This window comes from Tetrao urogallus, assembly GCF_951394365.1.
Source record: "Tetrao urogallus genome assembly, chromosome: 2".
Taxonomy (NCBI): domain Eukaryota; kingdom Metazoa; phylum Chordata; class Aves; order Galliformes; family Phasianidae; genus Tetrao; species Tetrao urogallus.
Genome location: NC_136814.1, coordinates 23149495 through 23175368, shown reverse-complemented (window position 1 = coordinate 23175368; position 25874 = coordinate 23149495). Strand labels below are relative to the sequence as shown.

At 38.1% G+C, this 25874-nt stretch overlaps 1 protein-coding gene across 1 annotated transcript in view; it reads right to left on the bottom strand.

The window, feature by feature from the left end:
• Positions 1-25874, bottom strand: part of EML4 (EMAP like 4) — a gene marked incomplete at both ends in the record, with an annotated part of 91392 nt that overhangs the window by 39248 nt on the left and 26270 nt on the right. The window contains 5 exons of the mRNA XM_079549900.1: positions 9666-9698; positions 10141-10166; positions 13823-13951; positions 16011-16184; positions 22105-22234. Of these exons, the coding sequence (XP_079406026.1) occupies positions 9666-9698; positions 10141-10166; positions 13823-13951; positions 16011-16184; positions 22105-22234 (492 nt within the window). The remainder of the gene's footprint in view (positions 1-9665; positions 9699-10140; positions 10167-13822; positions 13952-16010; positions 16185-22104; positions 22235-25874) is intronic.

Below are 25874 nucleotides of genomic sequence, written 5' to 3'. Positions count from 1 at the left end.
CTCAGGACAATTGCTTTTATATTACTTTCAAAAAATAAAGATGAGACAAACTTTCTATAAATGCCCTGGTAATGCTTACCAGTATTTCCTGAATTAAGTTGCAAGATTATTATCCAGATTGCATAAATGTGAAATCTGTGTTTTGCACCTAAAACATATCTATATCTAAACATATCTACAAATCAAAATTATGAGAAACTGAGCTTTATTCCCACTGAATTATATTTTAATAGCTCACTCCAAACTTGGAGATCTATAAAAGCAAGAGAAAGCAGATGCAAAGACTGACAAACAGTTGTGAGCCACATCAGAAACATATTCACCAACCTCAAAGCCAGTGTCCTCGTCCTCTCTGAATTTGAATTATCTACACCATTTAGATTACAGAGACATGATCTATCTGATAAGAAACAACTCACTTCTATCTTACAGCCAGAATAAAATGACAGGGAAAAATTTGCTACTATTTTAATCCACTAAGTACGCAAAGCAGTCTTGGACAGAAAAATACACTCCAAGTATTTCTTTCATTCTAACTGAAAACTCTTAACTAGGTCAATGAATCTATGCATCTCAACACTTTCTCTCACATGCAATATTCACCCTGAAGATTTCACAATACTGAAGGCTTAATTTGTCAGAAAGATGTTTTGTTTTTTTTTTTTTTGTTCTTGGCAGTTGACTGATCAAACAGCAGTTTGATTTCCTGATGTTTTTACAGTTTTAAAAAAGTTTTTTTTCTTATTTTTCTAAGTCAACTGTCTGAGGAAGCAGATCCCAATTTATCAAATATACTGAGTTCTCAGCCTTACAAGATACGATTAATGTGACTCATTTTCTACTTCTAGTGTGCTGAAAACAACCTTTTGAGACCATAACTGATTTTACTTGAGTCTTGAGTCTCTCTTAATCCTGTTAGTATTTATGTTTGCTCTGCCCTGGAGGCAAGAGATGAGAATTTTCCTGTTATAGTCCAAATACGACTGAAAGCCAGCACACAAGCTGAGAAAATTCTTCCTGCACAAAAACTGCTAATAACGGAGTAGTGTAAAATTAGCATATGCATAAAGGTTTTTCCTTACTTTGGATATTAATACAATGAAAGTAGAGCCATTTAAGTATCAAAGGAATCAATACAAAGAAGATGAAAAACATTTGTCCCACTTCTTTCCAAGAACAAATACAAATTCTTTGAACAAGACCTCTGTGAGTCTGTCCATTGACAACAGTAGAAAAATTGCCTCAGATCAAATAACAAAGAACAAAGGAAATCACTTCCCAGTAGCTAGACTAAAAACAATAGTTATTTTGAATGTACACTGCTCAAGTACATTGCTGAGAAAAGCAAAAGATCTGTGTTATCACTGGTTTGACACAAATGTTTAGATAATTATTCTAAGTACGCCTCATTTTTCCACCAAAGTATTTTTACAGTATATACTTTGTAAAAAAAGCAGTACTGATCAACACAGAGAATAAGTTATCAATAACGGTCTACCTATTGAAGTCTGGTGCTTGTGCTCTTAAATGGCAACACTGTGTTTTAAGAAAGATCGTTCATTTCACAAGTCAAATCATTAATTTAATGCCAGGTTTGGCACTCCTGGTTCCATACAGTCAGTGCAAAATCATTCCACAAATTCAGCTTTCAATTTCCCATTACTGCTTAGAATGGCAGAGACAAGTTGCAACGGAGATGCATATGGATGGAGGTAGCTGCACCTGTTGGACCCTACAGACAAGGAACTTCAAGTGGAATTTAGTCAAGTCTTTGGCCTCTGAAGTCTGGGGAAAAGCCTGTCTGCAGGGCTGTCAGATACAAGCTAGCTCTCTGAACTGCCCTATAAAAGAAAGAACATTTTTGGCTCTTATTAGCTAGCTGTGTGTATTCAAGATCATCTTTGAACATACACATTTAACACACTTGTCAGAGAGACACAAAATGGGTATGACTTGATTAAGCCTCTCTCCACAGAAGGGGGGGGGCGCGTAAGAAAAGCAGGCAGACAAAACCCATTGAAAGGTTTTTGTCCAAAGCTGTAAATTTCCTTTCCTCAGAATAACCTGTGGGGCAGATATAATATTAATGTAAAAATCTTTTGAAATACTAGAGAGGAACGGCAGCATATCAACAAAACCATTCTTCAGAGAAACTAATTGCCTAAGGCCAAATTTTTGTAAATGCAAGTTAAGAAAACCAGGAATTTAACTCTTTCTTATCACACTGGCTCAAGTGCATATTCAAGAGCGCCAGACAATCTGCTTATTTTCTGCTTTCTCAGTTTCCAGTTACAAAGCAGTATGTAACTTTTTTTTTTCCTTCACTTTTTGGAACTAAAGATTCTTTCCTATTTATCTCATAACAGAAATATGGATAAATGGGTATTAGGAGGAAAGAAAGAAATTTTAAAGAACTTGGAGGCGAAAAAAAAAAACAAAAAACCAGAAATCCTTGTCAATTCTGTGTCTAGTAGTATGCAAACAGCAGATATCAAAGAAAAAAATCTCTGCTCCTCATGAAGAGATGTTCAGACTCCAACATCCGCTGCACAGAAGCATTTTGAGGGCAAGGGGAGCAGGAGGGGAGACTTCTAAAATCCTCTGCACTCAAAAAATGATTCTCCGGCATTTGCTGTCCTAGCAGTGCTTCCAAATATGGGTCACATCCACCAAAGAGCACAGCTCCAAACCTGCAGTCAGCACACCCAGGTGCTGTGTAACTGAAGAGCTCAAGCTCAGAGCTGCTGCAGAAGGCAGCGTCACGCAGCCGTATTGCTGCGGCTCTGAAGGCCAGCTCTTGTCTGGGAACAGCTGGAGCTGCTTTTGTGCGGCTTTGAGCTTCAATCCACAGCCCTTGCCAGACTTGCTTGGCTGTGCAATAATTCACCTCTAGAGCCTCAGCTATGTCTTTGCACAAGTGCCAGGGGACATCGGACCAATACTCCCAGTTTTGTGCGCAGGATCAGCTCAGGCTTATGAACCTCACATGGGAGCCCTCCAGCTGTGCTGAACCATGCAATCTCCACGCAGAGCTCTGCAGGATCCCCAGAGGTCTCTGGCTGAGTTAATAATTTCCCCAGAGATGCAAAAATACATGATCCAACACACATCCTGCTATTTGACTGTCCTCTTGCATGATAAAATTTCAGTCTGGCTCCACACAGCCATAAAATTTGCCTTTTATGAACACTGGTGTCTATAACTGCCTGACATACTACAGAGGAGAGCCTACCAGAGTTTTGAGGCATTATTTCAACCCCCCCCCCCCCCCCCCAAGGTTGTGTATGTCTGTTAGAATTACTTCCAACACACAATGGGATTGCATTTATGTTTTCATAATAAGAGGTTCAACCTTTGTGTGATGAAGTAGCATGTTAGAGTCCTTTTAGTTACCATCTCATTTTGGCAAACAACCTTACAGGCTTTTATAGCTAAAACATCGCTAACAACTCCTGCACATATGATCTTGCACTTTGAATAATTTAATTTTATCTCCTCCTGCTCCAGACTTCAGGAACATCTAGGTCTTCCTGTATTAAATCTCCAGCTTCCACTCTATCGGTTTGGTCACTCAGCTTCACGTCATCAGTGAAATTTCCTGTGCTAAGTTCATTAGTGTAAACACTAAGCCAAATAGGTCCCAGCAGACTGAAAGCAGACATTAGCAAGCAGAGTATCTGCTCTCCTGAGGGTTCTCTGAAAGTTTACGGCCTGCTAAAAAGAGAAGAATAAGTCTGTTGGTGAAACAAGGTGCTGCTATAGAGAGGGACCCAGGAAGCCTGCCTGATCTGCAAGCAAACAAATGCATCTTGCTGACTGCCAAGGAACTACTGGTTCATGCTGCTCCAAGAATCTAGGACGAAACTTAACTAGAGAACTGTGGACAAACAGAATGCAAGGACCAAGGAAATTCTGCAAAATCTCCTTATATCAAAACAAGATTCCCATTAATACAGACAAACTTTTAATCAGGTCTTGTGGAAAATGAGAACGCTGCACAAAGGAAACAGTAAAATTCCACTTCATACAAAGCTGATTAATTCACTCTTGGAAGACAGTTTAAAACCCAGGAATTCATGGAAAAAGCTGGAAGGTAACAAGTGAAAAATATTGCAGGTGAAAACACATCAGAAATATATGGCAATACAACCCTCTGAAGGGCTGAAATCAGTGCTTACACGAAACTAGCACAGGAAGCCTCATGCGGTCACACTTAAGCAATTCATTACTTTGTGAATCATATTCTCAGGGGAATACGGATGGTTTCCAGGCAAAAATGAGGAAAACAAGTAGGAACTGAAAACAGCAGAAAAAAAGATCAAAGAAATATTTATAGAGAAGAGAGGTTCAGGAGACATGAAAGCTACTGCTTATATCCTTCTGAAATTTGAAGACAGTGATGTAGCTAAACCAAGATCCTGACTTCCAAAAAAAACAAGCCTCCATATGAAATTGTCCAGGAGCACACAGTGGTTTCCTAGAAGCACGTGAGAAGACCTAATTGTCTCTTACTGATTTCTACAAGACCACAGGAAATGTTAAAATGCATTTTGTATCACTATTCATCACACCTTAGGCAGACTCTGGGGAAGCTCCCTAAGTCTGAACTGTAATTAAGTGCTTTCCAGCTAGAAAATGTATGCATAATTGGAAGTCTAACATGCATACACAGTTGATGTTTATTTATATATGTGTGTGCATAGAAATAAATAGTGGATAAATGACAATTGTTCATCTAAGTAATTCTTAAGAAACCATTAGCACAATTGGACCTTGGAAACTATTAATGACTATTTGAGGTCTGGGAGAGCAAGGGAGAGGTCTGGGACTGGCACATCAAAATATGTACCTCAAAAACTGCATCTCAGTTCTATTTGCATTTATCATCTTAATCTCATCCTTGGAGCAAATTACTTGCAACCAAAAACCCCATGTGTCTCCAGCTAGCTTGGCCAAGCAGAACTCTCTAATAACATACAATAAACTACCACATCCAGAGTACATTTATTAATCTGTCTTCACGTTCTAGCTGCTTGACCAGTGAAGTTATGCTTTTTAATACTACAAATAGCTTCTTTCCCACAGGCTTTCTGCCTTCAGGCCTGTGTCCAAGAACTCCATAGGACCACTAACCTGAGGGACAAAGGCTTAACAATCCTGTTTCTAATTTAAACCAATGCTAACTGCACAGAGAAAAAATAAAACTGCATTCAGTCAGCATGCCCAGATCACTGCATTTTGTGTTACAGGGGTCCCAAACAAGGTGGCTGGTCTGCCTGCTCCATCCCAACCCAAGTATCAGAAGCAGAACCAGAGAAGCAGGCAGGCACTGTCACTGCTAAGTGCTGCTGCAAGGCAAACAGTCTGAAAAAGCAGCTAGAACAAAGACCTGACTGGGTTTAGAATCATTTAATGGTTTTGTCTTGCAATTTCTTAACAGATCTTTGGTTAATAATTTTACATAATGTGATATGAAAATCATATGTGGAAACTCTAGCTATCTAGATAGTAATAAGTTATCATTCACATTGAAGTAATTCAGGTGTAATAGTAACTAGCTTTTTCTGTAAAAAAAAAAAAAAATAGACTTGCAAAAAACAATACTGCACACAAGTAATTCAGTAGGAATAAACTCAGTATCTAAAACCTTCCTGCTTAAAGAATTAAGTCCTGACTTCTTCAGAAATCAGTGATAAAACTCACAAATACATCAGAGCAAATTTATTTTTCTGACAGTACTGATGTTTTTTAATAACATGCACTGTGCCCATACAAGGGCCAGAAGCCCAAAGAAATATGAGAGACCAGGTCACTATTTGCCTTCAGATACGTGAACACCTTCAATAAGCATCTCTCTGTCTGATAACAAAACCGTTCTGAAATAGTTACTGGATTTTGTGCTCTCGGTGGACAGGACACACTGTCAGCAGGGTAAATATTTCCACTGTGAGTTTCATTGCCCTTTTCTGTGAAGCTAGAACTACAGCGCAGTTAAAACTAACAGAAGAAAAAGTACTGGAAACTAATATAGCACAATCTAAAAAGAAACAAACTTAGGAATGCAGTGAATGTTTTTCATTAATTCTTTCACATATGGTTTTTATTGCCATCCAAAAATGTCTAAATGTCTCTTATTACATTATAATAAATGAACAAGGGATTCGTGTACAGAGCTGCTATCACTGAAATTCAAACTCAAGTTTAGAATCTCAGTGAAAAAATTACCTTTTATCTGAAAAAAACCCCACCAACAATACAAACAAACCAAAACCCCCAAACCAACAGGTTCTTTAACTCTTGCAAATAAAATATGAATTCTTTATGATTAATACTTTAAAAAATATCTCCTGAAGTAAAAATCAAGATAGCCTTTATAGGCAATTATAAGCACCTGCTGGTAAAGAATTTAGAAAAAGTTCAGTGTCCTTTTAAGATTGTAGCAAGCATCTGCTTGTTCCATCCATAACTTTATTGGATTTTCAGAGAATTTTAATACTTCTTAGTATTTGACTTTATTGGAAAAAAAAATTGTCCTGGTTTGCAAGGAGAAACAAAGAACCTAACCCCAAAACCTCTCCAGCATACATATGGAAGCGTGTCTAATACTTCCCTCATTGGATTGGCATTACAAAAGCATTCCTGCATTGCATCTGCTTCAGCATATGCCCAGATGCACGGAGCTCAGGACTAACCTCAATGTGCAGCAGGTGCAGCTCAATCCATGCGAGAGAGAGGCACCGAGGGAGCAGTATCAGGTGCTGCAAGAGAAGGTATGACCAAAACTGCTCACATGCATGGCCTCAGTGCTATGAGAGGAAATTCGAGAGATTGCCCAGGAGGCAGATACAGGCTGTGGCTGCTGGTAGGAGAGGGGCGCCCAGGTCTTGGGGATGTTCACATGCAGCACCCACCGCGTGCTCTCTGGGGGCTCCGTGCCGAATCAGATAAAGCTAATGCCTTTCATCTACTGAAACTCATCTAAGATTAATTCTCAGGTATTCCTCAAACCTTTCCTTTTCACAGATAATACTTTAACAGAAATCACAATGAACATACACGGGTGGTCACAAGACAGGTAATACTGCTGCTAGATAAATAAGATTCCAAGAACTAAGTATGCAAAACCACATTTCTCTACATTTTGTGGCATTCTAATACAGTGACAAATTTCAAAGTGTCTTCTTAAATAATCTGAATCAATAAAAGAAAGCAAAACCGATTCCACAAATGGTCTCAGCTATGCAGGACGGTCATCTTCCATCCCATTACTGCCTGCAATTATCTTCTGCTACCATAATTTGCTATGTTACTGTTTCCAAGTGCATAAAGGCAGAAAAAGGACTTCCTTGTAGATCTGTTTTGAAGCCGGATGGTTTGCACACCAGCAGCATCCTACAGCCCCTGCACACCAAAGTTAAGAAGTGTAATCATTAGCGTAGGAGGTGTGTGCTGGGGTACACAGTGAGGCACATGCAGCCCAGCAAAAGGAGCAGCTCAGGCAAGCTGCAGGAACCTAATTAACAGCACACTACAGACTTGTTTTTAGAGGTAAAAGCTGACAAGCCACAAAAGAGCGTCTGAGCTGCTTGTCTCCTCTTTGGTTTGCAAAACAGGGAGGTCTCGCAGAAAAGCAGCAGCTGCAGCTACCCTCCATCCTATCCTGCTCAAGCCAAATCTGTCCAGTTGCAAGGATCTGCCTTCTGAAATCACGTTAACCACTGAACGCTGAACGTTCTGACACTTGGGTCAAGATGTCCATTGTTAATTGGATATTAAATAGCAACTATCTTGTAGAGAACTGGTTTAAAGTCACCTGCCCCAAACATGTTGTTGCACTGCAGAGAACTGGCTGAGCACTAGCTGAGCATTTCTAAGCTGATACTGGGAAGGGGTGGGGGGTGAAATCCCTCTGCAACTACCATAGCTTACAAGTGGTTACTTCTGTGATAGTAAACCCAAAACAAAGTCTAACACATAACCCAACACAGGCATGCACAGAAAGCTGATATAAAATACACATACAACTGTCATAAAATACATCCATTGGTCCATACAAAAAAAAAAAAAAGTCTTTGTAGGTAGAACCCTTCTAATTGCAAATTTGTTAGTGTTAAAGGTAGAGTGATGTTTTGACACTATTTTACACTTTAAAAACATGAGTAAATGCATTTTCTGTGGTGAGACTTTCCAGCTTCACATGGGGTCACTAATCCACATCGTATTTCTCTTTCATTCAGCCAGGCTCAGAGCAAACTAAGGCATGACACGCACAGAAAGGTACCCATTCATCATTCAGTGAAAGTTCACATCATCTGCAGTAACATAATAAATAGCAGAGAAACATCAAGGCCACGTACGTTATAGCTACCAAGATGAGAGAACTGAGAGACAGCCCATCTTTGGCAGGACGTGTAGAATTGTAGATGCATATTTTCAGGAAAGATTAGTATTCAAGGTATTTTAGCTGTATGCAACTCGGTATTGCAAAGCTGTGTATTTTAGCAGGTATTTTTAGTGTGACTGGTTTTTTATTTTTATTTTTTTTTTTTAATTCTTGCAAAGCTAAATTGCAGCTGGTCTGGAGAGTACAGATTAGTTTTCTTTTTATAGTAACCATTGCTACACGTGGTTCTACAGCTGGTGGGTGTTAGGAGCCCTGGCATTAAGCAGCATGCCTGCCGCTTACGCATCCCTTTTTACTCCTATTGTCTTCAAATGATGCTTTTGATATGAATCAATTTAGAATATTTTATATCTGTAATTTCTCTGTAAATTAGAAAAAAAAGTAAAGTTACTGGATTCGAATTAATTTTCTGCACATTAAAAGAATTTATGCTAGCTTCCAAAAATCCTGACTGTTTTGTTTGAAAGAAAATTCAAAGGAGATTGAAAGTAATCAAACTGTTTATAATGTAGTTTTGCTTGCAGCACACAATTTTGAGACTACAGATTTGTTAATTAGCAGCAAAAAAAAGCATGAAACAAAACCTCTGTGCATAGATTGATGTTGTGTACAGCATGCACTTAGGTAACATGCTTCAGTTTTGAAACTGCATGCTTCAGTACAGTTTGCAGGACATCAAAGCAGAGTAGTTTGGCGACACGAGAAAAGGATTTCTTTTATTGTCACATTCCATCATGATCAGAGGGATGGCTCCTTTTCCTGACTGAGCAAGCCAGCAGCAGCAGGTAGCCACAGAATGCAAGATTGATCGATATAACAGCATACACTTTAGGAGAGACTCATTTCTCATGTTAGGAAACTATATGAGAACCTTCAGGTTCTGTTCTTGTCTCATCAGCATGTGTATGTTTTAATATTGGCAAGACAGAAAGCTGAGAAAAGAAATCTTTTAGTTGGCAGTTCTTAATAATCTGATATCTTAGGCAACAATGCAAGACTTGAAGAGCCTTATTTAAACACATTCCTCTCTAAGAAAATTATGCATGTAGTAATTTATTTTAGTCTACTCCAATAATCCACCTTGTATATATTAATATGCATACTGTAATCTATTTAAATAAGAAAGTTGAACTATTTCATTTAGGTGCTCAGAGTTTTTAAGAGATCATGCATTGATGCTCTTTGTTTGTGAAAAGCCAAGTAAAAGATTCACAACAGAGGTAAATTAGAAAGTGACCAACGGGCATAGCTTAATTCTTACCTTGGCTGTTTTTTTCACGAGTTGACATTTTTGCTGGTTATGGGACAGAAACAAAATATCTTAAAACTATTTCTAAATTCTCACTCTCACCTGTGCTTGGATGAAGACTGGCACACAGTTTAAAAGCTTAATTTTTTTTTTTGCTTTCTTAACCTCTCTCCATTTGCAAATATACATAGACGGAAAAATAGAGCATAACCCAGAGAAGTAAAATGAATCTTCCCACCACCCACCAAAATTCTCTGTCCTATCTAAAGATCCAGTTTGATGAGGCATTATCCATAATTTCAAAGACCTTTACAGAGGCCTTGAGTAAGGGATGGCAAGATCAGTCTTTGAAGTAAGCAGTAACTCAATTTTAGCTCTGCATCCCTGTTTCAAAACCACAATTCCTAATGCATTTATTTACAAGAAATACTATTCAGTTAAAAATAATTTTTTTCATATTTATTTAAAAATAAAGTTTTTTATTTACCTTGGCTGATGATGACATCTTTGTGCCTAGGGAAAAATTCAAAGTTTTTGTTAGGACTTCATGAAACCCATATAATCTACTTTTATATTTTAATCCATTTGGTACTATACAAAGACTCTCAGAGTCTGTGTGTAATGTAACTGTACCACAGGATGCTATATAATTAACTTTGGTCAACGTAGTAAGCATTTACACACATTTTTCACTCAGGTCTCTATATTTTTATTTTCAAGTTAAAGCATTTGACAGCATGGCACGGGTTTCTAAGAACTACTTTGACAGCAAGAGGTAAAATGATGTTTAAAATAAATTATCAAGGTTATAATTTTTGTGGACTGAAAATTCCATTTTAAGAGAGCAAATGTGTAACAACAAAATGTTTTAAGCTGCCAAACACCCTCAGGTCTGCATGTGAAGAATTTATCACCTGTCAAAACAAGTTGTCTGCACAGAACAACATGAAATTCTCTAGGAATTAACCCTGTTAGACACGTGGGTTAAATGTAAGCAAGTCACAGTTTCATTTAAAATGGATCCACACAGCACTGCTGGATACACACAAGGTCTTCTCAAGGAATGCGGTTTGGATATCTTTCCTTGCCAGAACCAAGAATGAACTTTCACAAAAATTACTGTCTTTTTTTTTTTTTTTTGGGGGGGGGGGGGGGGGGGGGGAAGAAATACTGATTTCTAGCATCAGAGTTCTTCTTGTCAGAATAACACGTCTTGATGGGAGAACTTATTGCATTATTAAAAAAAATAAAATAAAATTCCACCCTTGAATACATTTGAAATTCAGCAGCAAGGTATGAGAGGCAGCCAATGGATAGAGGTCGAGTTTTTGCAACAGTGACTAAGGGTCAAGCATATGCATGAGGAAATGAGGAAAGTCGTCTCTGGCTATTGGTACAGTCACCCTTCACCGTGCTACCAAAAGATAAATTAAAGACGAATTCACAGTTTTGCCTAAAAAACATTGAATGATTGGCTGCTGTGAGAATGCTGTCACTTCTTGTGACATTAGACTGATTTACGTTCACGCAGGTTCAGCGCTGGCTTAAAGATTGAGCTTACTAAACAAAGTCCATATTCCGGGCTGGCAGCACAAAGCACATGTAAAAAATTTCTGTCCTGAGGCCTACAGTAGGGGCTGAATTCTATTCCCTTGCACAAGACTGGCAATTTTAGGTTGATTAGGTCAACTTCTATAATTGGGAACTTTAAACACAGTCTTTGCACAATACAACTGATTCTACTAGAAATCAAGCATGCAGGACCTAAGAAATGAGCTTTAATGTGTGCTCTTGAATGCAAATACTCTTTTTACTATAAATCTGAAAGTAAGAACAAAAGACTCAATACATTGTAATATCCATTCCTCAATCAGACAATAGTTTACAATCCACACTGTTAGAAGTTTCATTTTTTGCCCAATGCTTTAAGATACGTGAGCTTCAAGCTGTGGACAAATAACTTTTTCTGATAGTAATTAATCCTAATCTTTCGTCAACCACTCTTATCTTAGACATCTGATTTGCTCTACAGTAGAGACGATAGAAGGGTGGCATTTAATGTCTTCCAGAGAAAAAGCAGGAAAATGAAACAAGGCACTCACTTTGACCTTTCCTGAATCAATACACAGAAAGGAAATAAAATTAAAATATATTTTTCAATATTAAATAAAGGAAAACCTTAACACTTTTGGAAAAATATTTTATTAGGATAATAGAAATCGGGAAATAAATTTGATTAAGAAGAGGGCTGTTCATTCCTAAACATTATCTATAAGTACTCTGCTACAACTGAGAAAACAGGGCATTTAAGTTCTGACAGTCAAAAACAGTACTAAAAGGAAACAAAAGTACTTGCAAAATATGCAAGCCATAATCTCTCTCACACAGCACTTCACTGAGCCACAGCACTCTCCAGGCTAAACATAAAGCTTTTAGTAAATGTGCCGATACCTATGCCCCACAAATTAATTTATGATGTTTTTGTTCTTTCTGTTCATAGGGAAGATGGTATGCACTTACACCAATCTTATTAAATATGTGTTTGCAAGTCTCACATGGAAACTCAGGACACCATCATGGAAATTACTCTGAAAGGCCTGAGGAGTTCTGCCTGTTGTAGCAGGAGTGGTTTTCAGGTAGCCCTGCCTTGAGTCAGTTAATGATTATTTGAATGAAGATTAATGAGTAGATGTATGAGATCGGGAAGGTAGATAAGCTGGCAGTACTTTTGGGGCAAGCTCAGAACTCAGAGGGATCTCAGAAAACAGCAGAGGGCTCAACCCAAAAGTCAGCACAATGATTTCAACAAAGTGAGCACAATTCCAAAAGATAAAAATGAAACCAAACATACAAGTATGAAGCTGGAAGCCCAAGTGGCAAAGAGGACAAAAAGTGGGTCAAGCAAGGGGGTCAGCAATGCAGAGTTAGAGCAAAACACAAACTCGTGTCTGTGCTAACAGAAGCGGGTAAGTAACTACTCAGTGCTGTTCTTTCCCAGTGCCTTCCCTGTGGAGAGACTAACTGAGAAAAATAATACTGAAGAAGAGCACAAGGGGAACAGTGGTTTAGAGCGCATAACCCACACGTAAGGACAGAGGAGACAGGGCTTCCACCATGTGGTCGGGAGAACATAGCAGCTACAAAGCAACAAACCATTGTCACCATTCACTATTGACAAAAAGGTAACTTAATTTATAGGTGCAGTGGTTTATCTTGGATATCCAGAAATGTTTTTGCTGAGTGTGGCATCCCACTGCATTCTGGCAGCCTGATGTACAGAGCAAAGCAGGGAAGGCTTCAGCCTCGCCTCAGCACCCAGCAGCCTACCAGCCACTTTGAGCACCGTTAGGCTCGCTCCTCCAGAACTAATCCTTCTTGTTAAGAAGGTGGAGAAGTGGTGTTCTATGCCTTGTCAAGACCTTAATGAAATAAGAAAACACCATTCAATTCTTCAGGCCTTCTTTGATGTCTTGGGACTCTTGGGTTTTTTAGGGCACTGCAGGAAAGCAAGTACATGCACAGTTGCTGTGTCAAAGTTGGCTGCCATGCACAAAGTATTAAGAAAAGCTGTAAAGCAGGCCTAGAAAAACACTGCAACACTTTACTGTTTAAATAGAACTTTCTGAAGGACAGAAGTAACAGAAAATAAACCCTGGCATACTAAAGGTCAAACTGAAAAGAAAATCTCTGCCTATTATCTAGAAACAGTATGCAGAAATTTGTTAACCAGTGACCTACCTGAAATCATATATGTTTATTTTTGTAACTACAATCTACTTTAGAAACACACACGTCAAATCCAGTGAATTAACAGCAAGGAAATATAATGGCATTTTCAAATAATTATCAATCATTAAAATGACTGGTTAGAAACTTCACTACAGTAGTATTAAGCTATAAATCATAACTCATAGCACATAATTCTGCTAATCCAAACAGACTATTAAAATATATTTACACTCACTTCACGCTTTCACATTTTATAACTATTTTCAGATTCCACTGATATCTGGAGTGTCACATTTCCAAATTGTGCAAGTAATTATTTGCAGTGAAAACAAAAGTGCAAATTTTTTTTTTTTTGCATATATTTCAGTTCACTAAATTATGCAATTTCTTAATATTTTGATTTTTAAGTTCACTCACTTTTATGCACCAACTATACGTACTTGTCTGCATTCTTTGCCACTTTCGATATTAATTTAGATGTTGATGCTACTCTCAGTAGCTTGTTACGACTGTCATCTGAGCTCTCCCAAGCACTGTGAGGTTTTTCAGCAGTCAACGATCTCTTTATGCTAGAAGAAAAAAATATATATATTTTAGAATGACAAGAAGATAAGAGTAACTGGAATGGGTTTGCAACCGACAGATCAAGCAGCAGTAGACAAAAGCAGAGCTAGATCTTCCTTCAAGCTGAAGCATGAAACAGGAAAAAAAGATTAGTCAAAAAGTTCTAACTGGATGAACAAAAACAACTGAGCAAGACAGATGCCAAATGTTTTATCCATTCTTTTGCATTTTCTTACAACTCTTACATAAAGACTTGAACAAAAAAGATCTCTATACTTCGTTACTACTTTGCTAAGAAATTAGAAAAAAAAGGGAAAAAGCAGCTACAACATATTAGACTTAAGGAACAAATTTTTAAAAAATCACTCAGAAAAGTTGATTTTTTATTGACTGATACACTATTCGTCAGATTTAAACCAACAATCCATGGAGGAAAAACTCTGCCAGACTATGATTGAATAAGATTGCTTTGGAGGTAGCCCATTTTAAACAACTTTAATAGCTTCAATCATTTTGAAAAATGTCTGCAAACTTCTTACACGAAGGCAAGCTAGGGTTAGCTTGTTATTAGCTCAGTGTTATAGACAAATCTCTGAATTCTGATGTACTTTTTCAGCAATCTTATTGTAGCCAATTTACAATAATAGTAAGCTGAAAAGTTTTGCAGTCATTAGTTCGTTTCATACACAAATCAGGGAAAATATGTTCAAAAGTGATATAGGCCATATTACTCTCATCCAACTGTCTTTGTCTGCATCTGTTCAGCTAGCAGTGTTACATGTCATCCCATCAGAAATGCTTTTTGCAGGCGTAAGTTCTGAACTGCAGCCTCAGAACTGGCAAGCTCACCTTCACAGCACCTCAGGAAGCTAGAAAAGGTCCTGAGACAAACGCGTTAACCAAATCATGTTACACCACAACGAGACCACAAAAGGCGTTTATTTTTTTCCCCACATTGCAGAAGATTAGTATGCAAGACTTCAGGCAAACACCTTTACAGTGAGATACCAAGGCAAAAGGACAACAGGCTGCAAGTTCAGCTTCAGATAACGTAGAGTTTGTACAAGACATGAAGACAGCCTTTATGCAGTGTTATGACATGCATCAGTCAAGTGGAAATTTAAATATTTATTAGAATTCAAGCAATGCAAGACAACAATCTTGTGAACTACAGTAAATTTCAGAGAAATAAATTTAAAGGTTTGCCTCCCAAACAAAAAACTTAAGAGAAAAAGATGTCATAGTTTCCAAAACAATAAGATAATGAACCAAAAAAAAAGAAAAAAAAAAAAATGCACAAAAGGGAAAAAAAAACCCGAAAGCTCAACACAGTAAGTGATCTGAATAGTCTTTAAATTCAGAATTAAAACCAAATCATAAAATTCACTTCCTTAACTTTCCAGTCCATTAATTTTTTATTTTCTATTTTTTGTTCCTCCAAAAAGAGGAACAGAGGCACATCTAGAACTCCTACCTTCAGTCAAGTCAAGTAGTTCTGTGATTTGGGTGTCAAAATGCAACTTCACTCGAGTAAAGAATCAGAATAAAAGTGAATTCTCCTGCAAACTAGCAGGAATTAAAAGAGATAAAAGGCAAAAATCTAAATAAAGAAAAAAATCTGAACTGTGGTTTTTCTGAATAGAAAAACGTCCAAAAAAATAGAATTGCAATAACACTAGCCTTTCAGAAATGTAACAGCAAGTAGTAAATGTCTATGCACGAAATGCACTCAATTCAACTATTTAGACAAAACCTATAATGTATTTTTAGAGAAAGATCAAGTCAAAATAATTGTTATGTACTTTAAGATAATGAATGATTAGAGGTAAATTTACTATATTAGAATTTCAATCACTGAGCAAAAATATTTTGCAATCTCAAATTTGCTCAAAATTTTTCAAGAGATTTGCTCTGTTGCAATGTATATTGAATGCATATTCTTTCACAAAAAAAAAAAAATTAAACATTAACTTGATCAGGAAATTGGAGCTATTTCACATGACTTGTTGTCAGATATGAACTCAGTGTCATTACAATCATTTTCTAGCTCTGTACTGTGAAAACCTTTTAGTTGGAGCAGAACTCTTGCTTTCTGGTGTTTGCCTGTGTGTTTGGAGAGTCTGTGAGGGCGGCTGGGGAGAAGGTGATGCTTGAGTTTGTGGACTTTGATCATTAGAATGAGATTCCTCTTTTTTTTCTTTCTGTCCAGGAGGTTTTTCCTTCTTTTTTTCTGTACCGCTGTAAAATAAAGTATAATACAGGGGAGGAAAAAAAAAAAAAAAGAAAGAAAGAAAGAAAGAAAGAAAGAAAGAAAGAAAGAAAGAAAGAAAGAAGAGAACAAGCAAATAAATTAAAAAGGTGGGAGAAAATGCCCTCTATGAAAAGATGGGCAAAGCATGTCACAGCATTATGTATCTATCATCACTTAAGGAAACTTCTGATTATCTACTCACACTGTTCAGGAGAGAATTTTGCTAAAACAAGATTTATTTACAAGCTCCAAAAATAAAAATGGTGACAGAATTATGGATGTTTATTTACTTATCCTGGATAGTTATACTAAATTTACTCTGATTTAAATTGAAATACAACTTTGATTTGAGCATGCTTGGGTGCTGCTACAGCACTTGAAGCTGACAGAAGTGAATGCAGCAGAGTTCAAAGGAAATCATCCCTCAAAACACATCACTGTTTTGAACTGCAGCTGGATAATGTCAGGCTATCTTGCCACTTCTTCAGTTAATATAGAAGAACCAAGAATTCATCTTTATTTTCACATTGCTGTATTTATCAGGCTAACATTTGAAACAGCTTTAAGTATAAGTCATTAGCAACCTTAAATTCATTAACGATCTAACTAAAGGTCACTTGCATAGAACAGCACAATTTGCAGTATATGGAATGACATAACGAGTAACAGGACTTGAAAGAGAAGAGCATTCCACAGTATATGGCATATTTTTTATGTGATAAAAGAACCGCTTCCAAAATAAATGCATCAGCCGAACAAAGCAGCAGCTAAAATGGGGATAAAAGGATTTTCCTCTTACATTCAAAGTGAAACAGAAATTGCACCCTTCTGAAGAACAGTATTTAGAGTTCTCTTTCTTCACATCACTTCTCCCCTCAACTCTTGTGTAATCTTCACTGTTTTTCCATTTACTATTTTTCCACAAAACACTATCCGTGAAAAGGAGTTAAGTAAATACTCAAATTAATAAAAATGGAGTCCTGTTTTTGATACAAGATTCATAGGATCTTCTTGGCTCAAATTGTTATTTCAAAGTGTATCATCTATCACTGAAACAAAACCTTCAAAACATTTCATTTTAATATTTCTACACACTCTGATGAAGCACTGAGGATTTGGTAAAATACTAGAAAATAACATAACCCTCCCAAAATTTATAAGGCTCGATTGGAATTTCTACACTAAACCATATCAACTAGTTAAACACATCAATATAGTACCTCTAAGTTACATTTTCTTTTCAGTAAGAAGAAAACAAAACAGAATGGACATTAAGAAAAATTTCTTTACCTTGAAGGTGGTCAAACACTGAAATAGGCTTCCTAGAGAGGTGGTTTATGCCCCGTGCCCGTCAGTGTTCAAGAGGCATTTGGAAAACGCCATCAGGGTCAACATTTCGTTAAACCTGACATGGTCAGTTGGACTTGATGATCACTGAAAGTCCTTTCCCACTCTGTTTTATTACTCTACAATGATGTGGCAGCAATCCTAAAATTCATCTCTTCATTCTTCCAGCATGCTTGTACAATTACCATTTGCTGACAGCAGTGCATTACCTAACTTTTCAGTCTCATATTTTCTGTGTTCTTATCTGAACTCATTCAGCTCATCTGATCCACCTCCTAGAAGCCATAGGTTCAGTATAGGAATATTTTAATTTATTCACTGAACTTCTCAGCTGTAGACTCTCCACTTCCCACCTTTGACATGACTTTCACTACTTAGCTTCTCTGTTAATGTCTGAGAGTCACTCAACCACTGCTAGCAGTTGCAGCACAAGGTATACTTGGTGTTCCAATACAATGTTTTTTATCTGGCACCAGGCTGCAAGTAAACTTTTCTTTTTTTCTTTTATTTTTTTGTGTGTGTGTGGGGGGGATGGGATGGCTATTTTAATTTGAAAGTTAAAATATTTTCACTGTAAAACATATTCGTTATTGTCATTCGTCATATTTGTTCCCCTATATTCAGCACTCGTCAGGCCGCACCTCGAGTACTGTGTCCAGTTTTGGGCCCCTCACTGCAAGAAAGATATTGAGGCCCTGGAGCGTGTTCAAAGAAGGGCAACGAAGCTGGTGAGGGGTCTGGAACACAGGCCATATGAGGAGAGGCTGAAGGAGCTGGGAATGTTCAGCCTGGAGAAGAGGAGGCTCAGGGGAGACCTTATTGCTCTCTATAACTTCCTGAAGGGAGGTTGTAGTGAGCTGGGGGTCGGCCTCTTCTCTCGTGTCATTAGTGATAGGACCAGGGGGAATGGTTTCAAGCTACGCCAGGGGAAATTCAGGCTGGACATGAGGAAGTATTACTTTTCAGAAAGGGTGGTCAGGCACTGGAATGGACTGCCCAGGGAGGTGGTGGAATCACCGACCCTGGGGGTGTTCAAGGAAAGACTGGATGTTGCGTTGAGGGACATGGTTTAGTAGGAGCTATTGGGAATAGGTGAATGGTTGGACTGGGTGATCTTTTAGGTCTTTTCCAACCTTAGTGATTCTATGATTCTATGATTCTATGATTCTATGATTCTATATTCACTGCAAGTGCTGAATGTATTTACTGCTAAAAGCTTAGTTGAATTATGGCTGCTATTGTAGAGTGGCTCTCCCACTAATATCTCTGGAACGCCTAGCACCTCTTGTGCAACAACTGAAACCAAATCAAAGAGAGTACCTTTTTTTCTTGTGGGTTTCTAAAGATTAGTTCTTCTGGGAAGCAGTCACTTAATGCATCCAAAAATTTTTTCCAAATCCCAACCTGATGAAGTATTTCTTCAGTCCACATTCAAGTATTTGAGATCTATCACTACCTGTGCTAATTTTCCAGATTCTCCATTTTCACTTAACCCAATGTTTCATCCCTTGGATCACAACACTCTGGCAGCTGCAGTGGAGGGTGGTCAGTCTGAAATTACACAGCTCCTTACCAGAAACTGTTTTTAGAAAAAATGTTTAGTCTTAAGGAAAATGATCACAGGTCTCTGTGAGCACAGCACAAAGTACAAATGTGTTTCTCTGGTGATATAGAAAGCATGCAGCATGTTCTCTGTTGAAAAGCATTTCGGCATCTCTGTCACACATCAGCTCCAGACAGCTAGGATGAATTTTTCCTCATACATATTACTTCGCTTCTCAGAATCAGACATCATCTATCTATTTTTTCACAATGTTTCTGAGCTCTGTTTTTAGTGCTTCTGAAGCAACAGCTGAAATTGCAGCACGCTTGTTGAAATGAGACACAGTGCTGTTGTGCAGATCACTCCCATGATCTCACGATGTTCAAGGTTGGTAGAGTGAGGATTAAGGAGTCCAGGTATGAAACTGTTTATCTGTAGAAGTGCTCAAAGATGCCAGCTCTACAGAGGCCAAAGGCCAATAAACATGCAATATTAAGACTGCACAGCACACAGAAACTAAACTTCCAGTAGATGATTAGATGCGTGGCTACAAATATTCAGAACATGAAAAGCTAAGACAGACTTTGGAGCTGTTTGGTAACTACATAAACTTCCATCAGAAGAGGGGTGGCCAGCAGGGATAGGGAGGTGATTGTCCCCCTCTACTCTGCTCTTGCGAGGCCCCATCTGGAGTACTGTGTCCAGGTCTGGAGCCCCCAGTACAAGAAAGACAGGGAGCTGTTGTAGAGAATCCAGGGGAGAGCCACAAAGATGATCAGGGGACTGGAGCATCTCCCCTATGAAGACAGGCTGAGGGAGCTGGGCTTTTTCAGTGTGGAGAAAAGAAGGCTGCAGGGTGACCTCATTGCAGCCTTTCAGTACCTAAAGGGAGCCTACAAACAGGAGGGGAGTCAACTCTTTGGAAGTGTTGATAACTGCAGGACAAGGGGAAATGGTTTTCAGTTGAAGGAGGAGAGATTTAGGTTGGATATCGGGGGAAGTTCTTTACATAGAGAGTGGTGAGGTGCTGGAACAGGCTGCCCAGAGAGGTTGTGGATGCCCTGTCCCTGTTCACGGCCAGACTGGTTGGGGCCCTGGGCAGCCTGATCTAGTATTGAACGTGGAGGTTGGTGGCCCTGCATGTGGCAGGGAGGTTGGAGATTCATGATCCTTGAGGTCCCTTCCAACGCTAGCCATTCTGTGATTCTGTGATAAACAGATAACCATTTCCACCTACTGCAACAGTTGAATCTCTAGCCTGAAAAGAAAGCCTGGAAAAGTAAAAGTGAAATGTTCTACAATCTGCTGATACTATTCTTTAGCCTGCCTCCTACTCATCATAAAGAAAAAAGGTGTCTATTTCCAACATGATTATCCTAACTTTGCTAAGAAGGTGGGACTATTGAAATTCACTTATGATTCCCAGCACGAACACTGTACAGAACAGTTTTGCTATTGTTACAAAAAAGAAAAAAATTTACCAGACTTCACATCCACAAAGAGAGAATTGACGTTTGCTTTCATCTTTCTTAAAACAGTACTGTTACAAAAGGACAAACCTGTTTTCTTCCAAATACCAAACAAATTTTATGGGAGACTGTGGAAAGGCATTAGAACTGCTGAGAAGATAACTGAAAATTGGAGGTCTTAAAACATTCCTGAAATAGGCCTCCCCACCTGCATACTTGGTTTCAGAGCCTGGGCAAAGCTACCCTCCACACATTAGGGTTTTCCTCTTGTGACCCATCCAGGAATCATTTTAAAGATGTTAACTCGGATGAAAGGGATGCCACTCACACCACTCTGCTCCTCTTCTGTAGTCAAGTGCACGGCAGCCAATTAATCAGGAAAGCAAATGCAAACTGAGTACTGCTGGAAACGGACTGGCTCTCATCAACATTCTAAGAGCCACATGGGTAAGATTAATGGAAAAGTGCTTACTAACAAATACTTTCCTTCAGCAGTGTCTTTTGTCCCAGTGCCTGTTGTGCTAGCAGATAGAGACATACCATGATCAGTTTCTAATTTATTGCTGAAAAAATAAACAAGAAGACATGTAATGCTCTTTGAGGGAGAAGAGTGAAGTCCAGGGTATTACCCTTCCTTTCCACATTCCAAATGGCACTAAAGGTTTTTTTTTAATTTGTTCTTATACAGTTTATATATTTGCATTCAGCATTTTTATTCCCTGAAATATATCATTTTCCTGTCTTCTTGTATAGCACAGTATTTACATCCACAGCAGAAGATGAAACAGCTACTGGAGTTACCAGAGAACTCTGCAGAGGCCAAGAAGTTGTTCACATAATTTACCACAGTTATACATTAAGAGTATTCTCTGTCCTGTGGCTATATCAGGCAACTTGTTCTTCCTAATGAACCATTGTAAAGTATTGATTAAATAAGCCAAGCAATCATTATTTAAACATCCCACAGAAGAAAGTAATCATAGAAACACTTTGCTTACGGTATTCAGCAGGAACCATTACACTAGAGGGGAAAAAAAAAGCCATTGCTTTGTGTACAGCTCATTTAAATTTCAAATACTTAAGCTTAAAAGCGCTATTTTACATATTTGAGAACTGATACATACTTTGCAAAGATGAAGACATTTTGATTTAAGATTTCATGTACAAAAAAAAGTAAACTTCTGTCTTAAAATTCACTATTGTTTCATCACTACTTTACTATTGCCTGCTATTTACACTCAAGACAATTAACTCAGTTTCATCTTTAGTCTCCTTGGGGGGGCGGAAAGAAAAAGATCTGGATGAATACCAGAAGGAAAGTTTTCCATTCATACTTAAGTATATTTGCCCCTTCTGTCTCTTGCTGAGAATGCATTTTGGCCAATATACACTATAGAGATACTCTCTATTTACGAATTCTTTTTAGAACCTTGCTGTAAGCTGGCGAACAACACGGCACGTTTCCAAAGCTTATTTTTGCATTATTACACGTCACATTCCCATTTCACTTTACAAAATGTGATCTCAATTTTAGTAACCAGTTGGTACCTTTTTGCAGCAGATGAAAAAGTTTCTTTTCTGGCAACAGATACAGAGGAACTGTGGCTTGCTTTCCTGCTTCCTGTACTCCCATTGGTTATACAGGACATCGAGATAGCTTCTCGGAGGCTTGGCTGACCTAGGAAATGAAAATGAAGAGCAGAAGGTTTTAGGTTTTACATCCCTGTCTCAAAGATCTATCAGAGAAACCATAAATTTTCAGAGGGGGACCTGGTAATTCCACAGCAGCAGTCCCAGCACCAACCAACCAGCTGATATCCACTGGCATACATTCATGACAGCCTTAATCTAGATAGCTGGAGAAGGGAGACCCAAGACACATAGAGAAAGGCAAGGATTCACTATGACAGGAGACACCCTCTACTGCCACAATGACAGCATATAGCTTCATTCAGTGACATGTCACATCTCTTTCTAGTTGTGATCCACAGAGAGAATTATAGATAGATTATGGCTAGCCTTGGTAAATTGTACAGCTGCAGTAGAGCAGATCAGATAACCCCAACTTTTTTTCAAAACCATCATAGTTCACAGATAATACCACACGAGGTCTGTTGCTTTCAACCTGTTGGTTTTTCTATTTTTTTTTTGTTGTTGTTGTTTTATTTTGTTTCCCCACTTAAGCCCAAAGAAGTTGCAGACAGAAGCCCTTTCTATACTACACGATTCAAGTTATCCCCTAAATGATATCCCTTAAAGTAACCCCTCAGGGTTGTGATAGTAAGGATTCAAATATTAAAGTTTTCTGTTTATTTTCAGCTGCCCATTTTCATCTTAAAAAGGTCTACCTTTTAGCATATGTGTTATTAAATTTCATTATTTTAATAAGTTATTAAATTTCTGATATGGTTTACTCCATTGAATATCTGCCCCACCCAGTGAGCACTCTGCAAAGCATACTGCAGATTCTCTGTTGATTGAATCAAGGTGTATGTGAGGAAGGCTGTCCATCAGATGCCCACTTCTCTCAATGAGAAGTTTGAAAATATGCAGTGAATGTGGGAGGAGACTACAAAAAAGAGGGGAGGGAGCTCTTCTATCTAAAGGGGTGAATGCTAGCTGACAATCAGCACCTTGACCTGCCTCTGCCACCACAGCCAGGGAAATACATGGTATTTTACTGGAACCTAACATTTCACCATCTCCCACTAATCCTCCTTTTTTGGGTTCCTGTCTTATTTTTAACATCATGTTCAGAAAAGAGTTTTGTGCTCCTTTCCCTGTAGTTCCAAATTTGTGCTTTTCCCTTCTGGAGCATCCCATGCACAGGAGGAAAAAAAGAAAAAAAAAAGAAAAAGCACTCAATAATTAGTAGCCATTTCTGTCCACATCTCTGTGCCACATCCCCACTGCATAAACAGCAAATTGTAACTGATCCTCATGGGGTCATGATGTCCAGTCACTCAGGCATCAGCAGCAAGCACAAAGGACACGACTGACAGGAAAATCATACATCTGTGTTCATGGCAGGCATGGAATAGTGCAAAATAAATAAGGCATGAAGCCACATATCAAAGCAGTCAGGAAGAATCAACAGCTCTGTACGTGGAAGGCAAACTCACGTGGACATATCATTAAAACAATACCAGCTTTGGTCAATTTATCTAACTGTGGTTCTGTCAAGTAGGTTCAGGGACAAACTAATGCTTAAACAAGTGCGTTACATATGAGGGAGATGTGCCAAGGGAATATTAGGTTTCAGAACTACTTGACTGGAAGCAGAAATGGGCAGACATGAGCTGACTGCATCCTGATTCAATTGCACTAAGCAACACAAAAGGGACACCATCTAAAATTCACATTGCAAAAGACCAACAGAGCACACAGAATATCCCAGAAACAAGATTGAAGGAAACCTGAAGAAAGTAACGATACTTAAGTGCAGAAACACTGCAGAGATCACTACTATTCTTAAATTCTTCACAAATCAGCTCTACTTAGTTTCTTCCAACTCTGCACTTCTTAGAGACCATTTTATTGGACATATTTGCAATATAGATTTCAAAGGTTAATAAACCATACAAAACCAACAAAACTCAACAGATTTTTGCTCCCTTCTTAAGTTTGAATTGCAAGAACAAGAGCATACAAGCTGAAAAGGCACTTTTAGCATTAGAAACCTATAAATTAGATTCTTTTATTTTCGCTGACAAAGTAAATCATCTTCTTTGTGGAGATGTATAATATCAGGGCCTATGATTCACTTGTGAACTGCACATGACCTTAACATCTCTGTCTCCTCATCATAATAGATCAGTGCCTCCCCAAACAGCACTAGTGCAGCCTTCCAGAAATGGAAATCTGGAGGCATAATAGTGGCAATTCTCAATTCTGCCAGCAAAGCATTCACTGAAAAGCATAAAGAATAGCAGTCCTTCAAGCAAGGTACAGAATCTCACCATTCATTTCTTTAAAACATTTTAATTCAGACCAAAACAACAAAAATCTTGGGAATTGCAGTGGTCAAATTTTATATATATATATATATATATATATATATATATATATATATATATATATATATATATTATGTGTCAAAATAAATCAGGCTCTCTTTTACAATCAAAAATAAAGCTTTGTTCAGTGGCAGTTTGATGCCATACAACAAAATGTAAAAATCTGCACACAAACACAGAAAACACAAACACCCTCAAATACTAACACATTTAAGAAATAAGCCTCTCCCAAACTCTACAAAATACATTATAATTCTGCTAAGTATTCTAAAAATTACCATCAGAAAACTTGTTTTTAAAGGGAAAAAAATCAAGTATGTATCTAATTGTATGCAAACAAAAAACATTTTGATTTTCAATTGTTACAACAAAAGAAGACCAGTTTAAGCCCTGTACAAGTCCCAGGCAGCAGAGCATTAAATTCTGGCTCTCCATCGGGACAGATAACACAGACTCTTCTCAGCCAGAGTGAGAGCCCAAGCTGGCCCAAGGCAGTCAACTTCATGACTTTTAATCAGAGGACCTCTGTAGTTAGATGGTTTCAAAAATTAGTAATGTCACAATCTTCCTCTTCACTGTATTTTACTGCAGGTAAAGTTGCTTCAGAGACCTATGTAATAACAAAGAAACTCAGGAAAATACAATTTCCATATCAATGGACTGATATGGACAACTGAGTCGTCCCAGCATTCAGATTGCATATCTCCCCAGTATCGCGTTGGATGTCTCCTTCTAGAATAAACAGTCTGAAAATTTTCAGAACAGTACTCCACTTTATCTGTAGCTTTGGAACAAAAGCCAGACATAAACTGAATGTACAATGAAATCCAGCACAGGGTGACCAGGATTAAAGCCAAATTGTCAGAGATCAAAGTGGTAAAAATATATTTTATGGAGAGTAGGTTCATCTCAGTTCTGATAGTTTTCATTAACTAATATCTGTTGAGTTCAAAGAAGTATTTCATTAACATCTGTCAAGTATACATGTGTGAGAAAGAAAGATAAGTAGGATCAGGAAAAAACACAGGACACAACAAACTGATAGTATATTTCCACTCCTTTATCAGCCTTGATTAGCTAACTGTGGGAAAACCGAGGCATAGCCGTAAGAGACAGCGATAAGTTTTGAAAACACACATCTCATGATAACACAATAGCTTTTCTTTCCAACATACTAAAGCTGAAGCTAGTAATTCATTTCTCTTCTCCGAACTGGTTATAGTTTATTATTACCTTCTCTTGTGTTATCCATACTAATTAGTTGAGTATCCTCATCTGATCCTGACAGGTAAACTGCCTTCC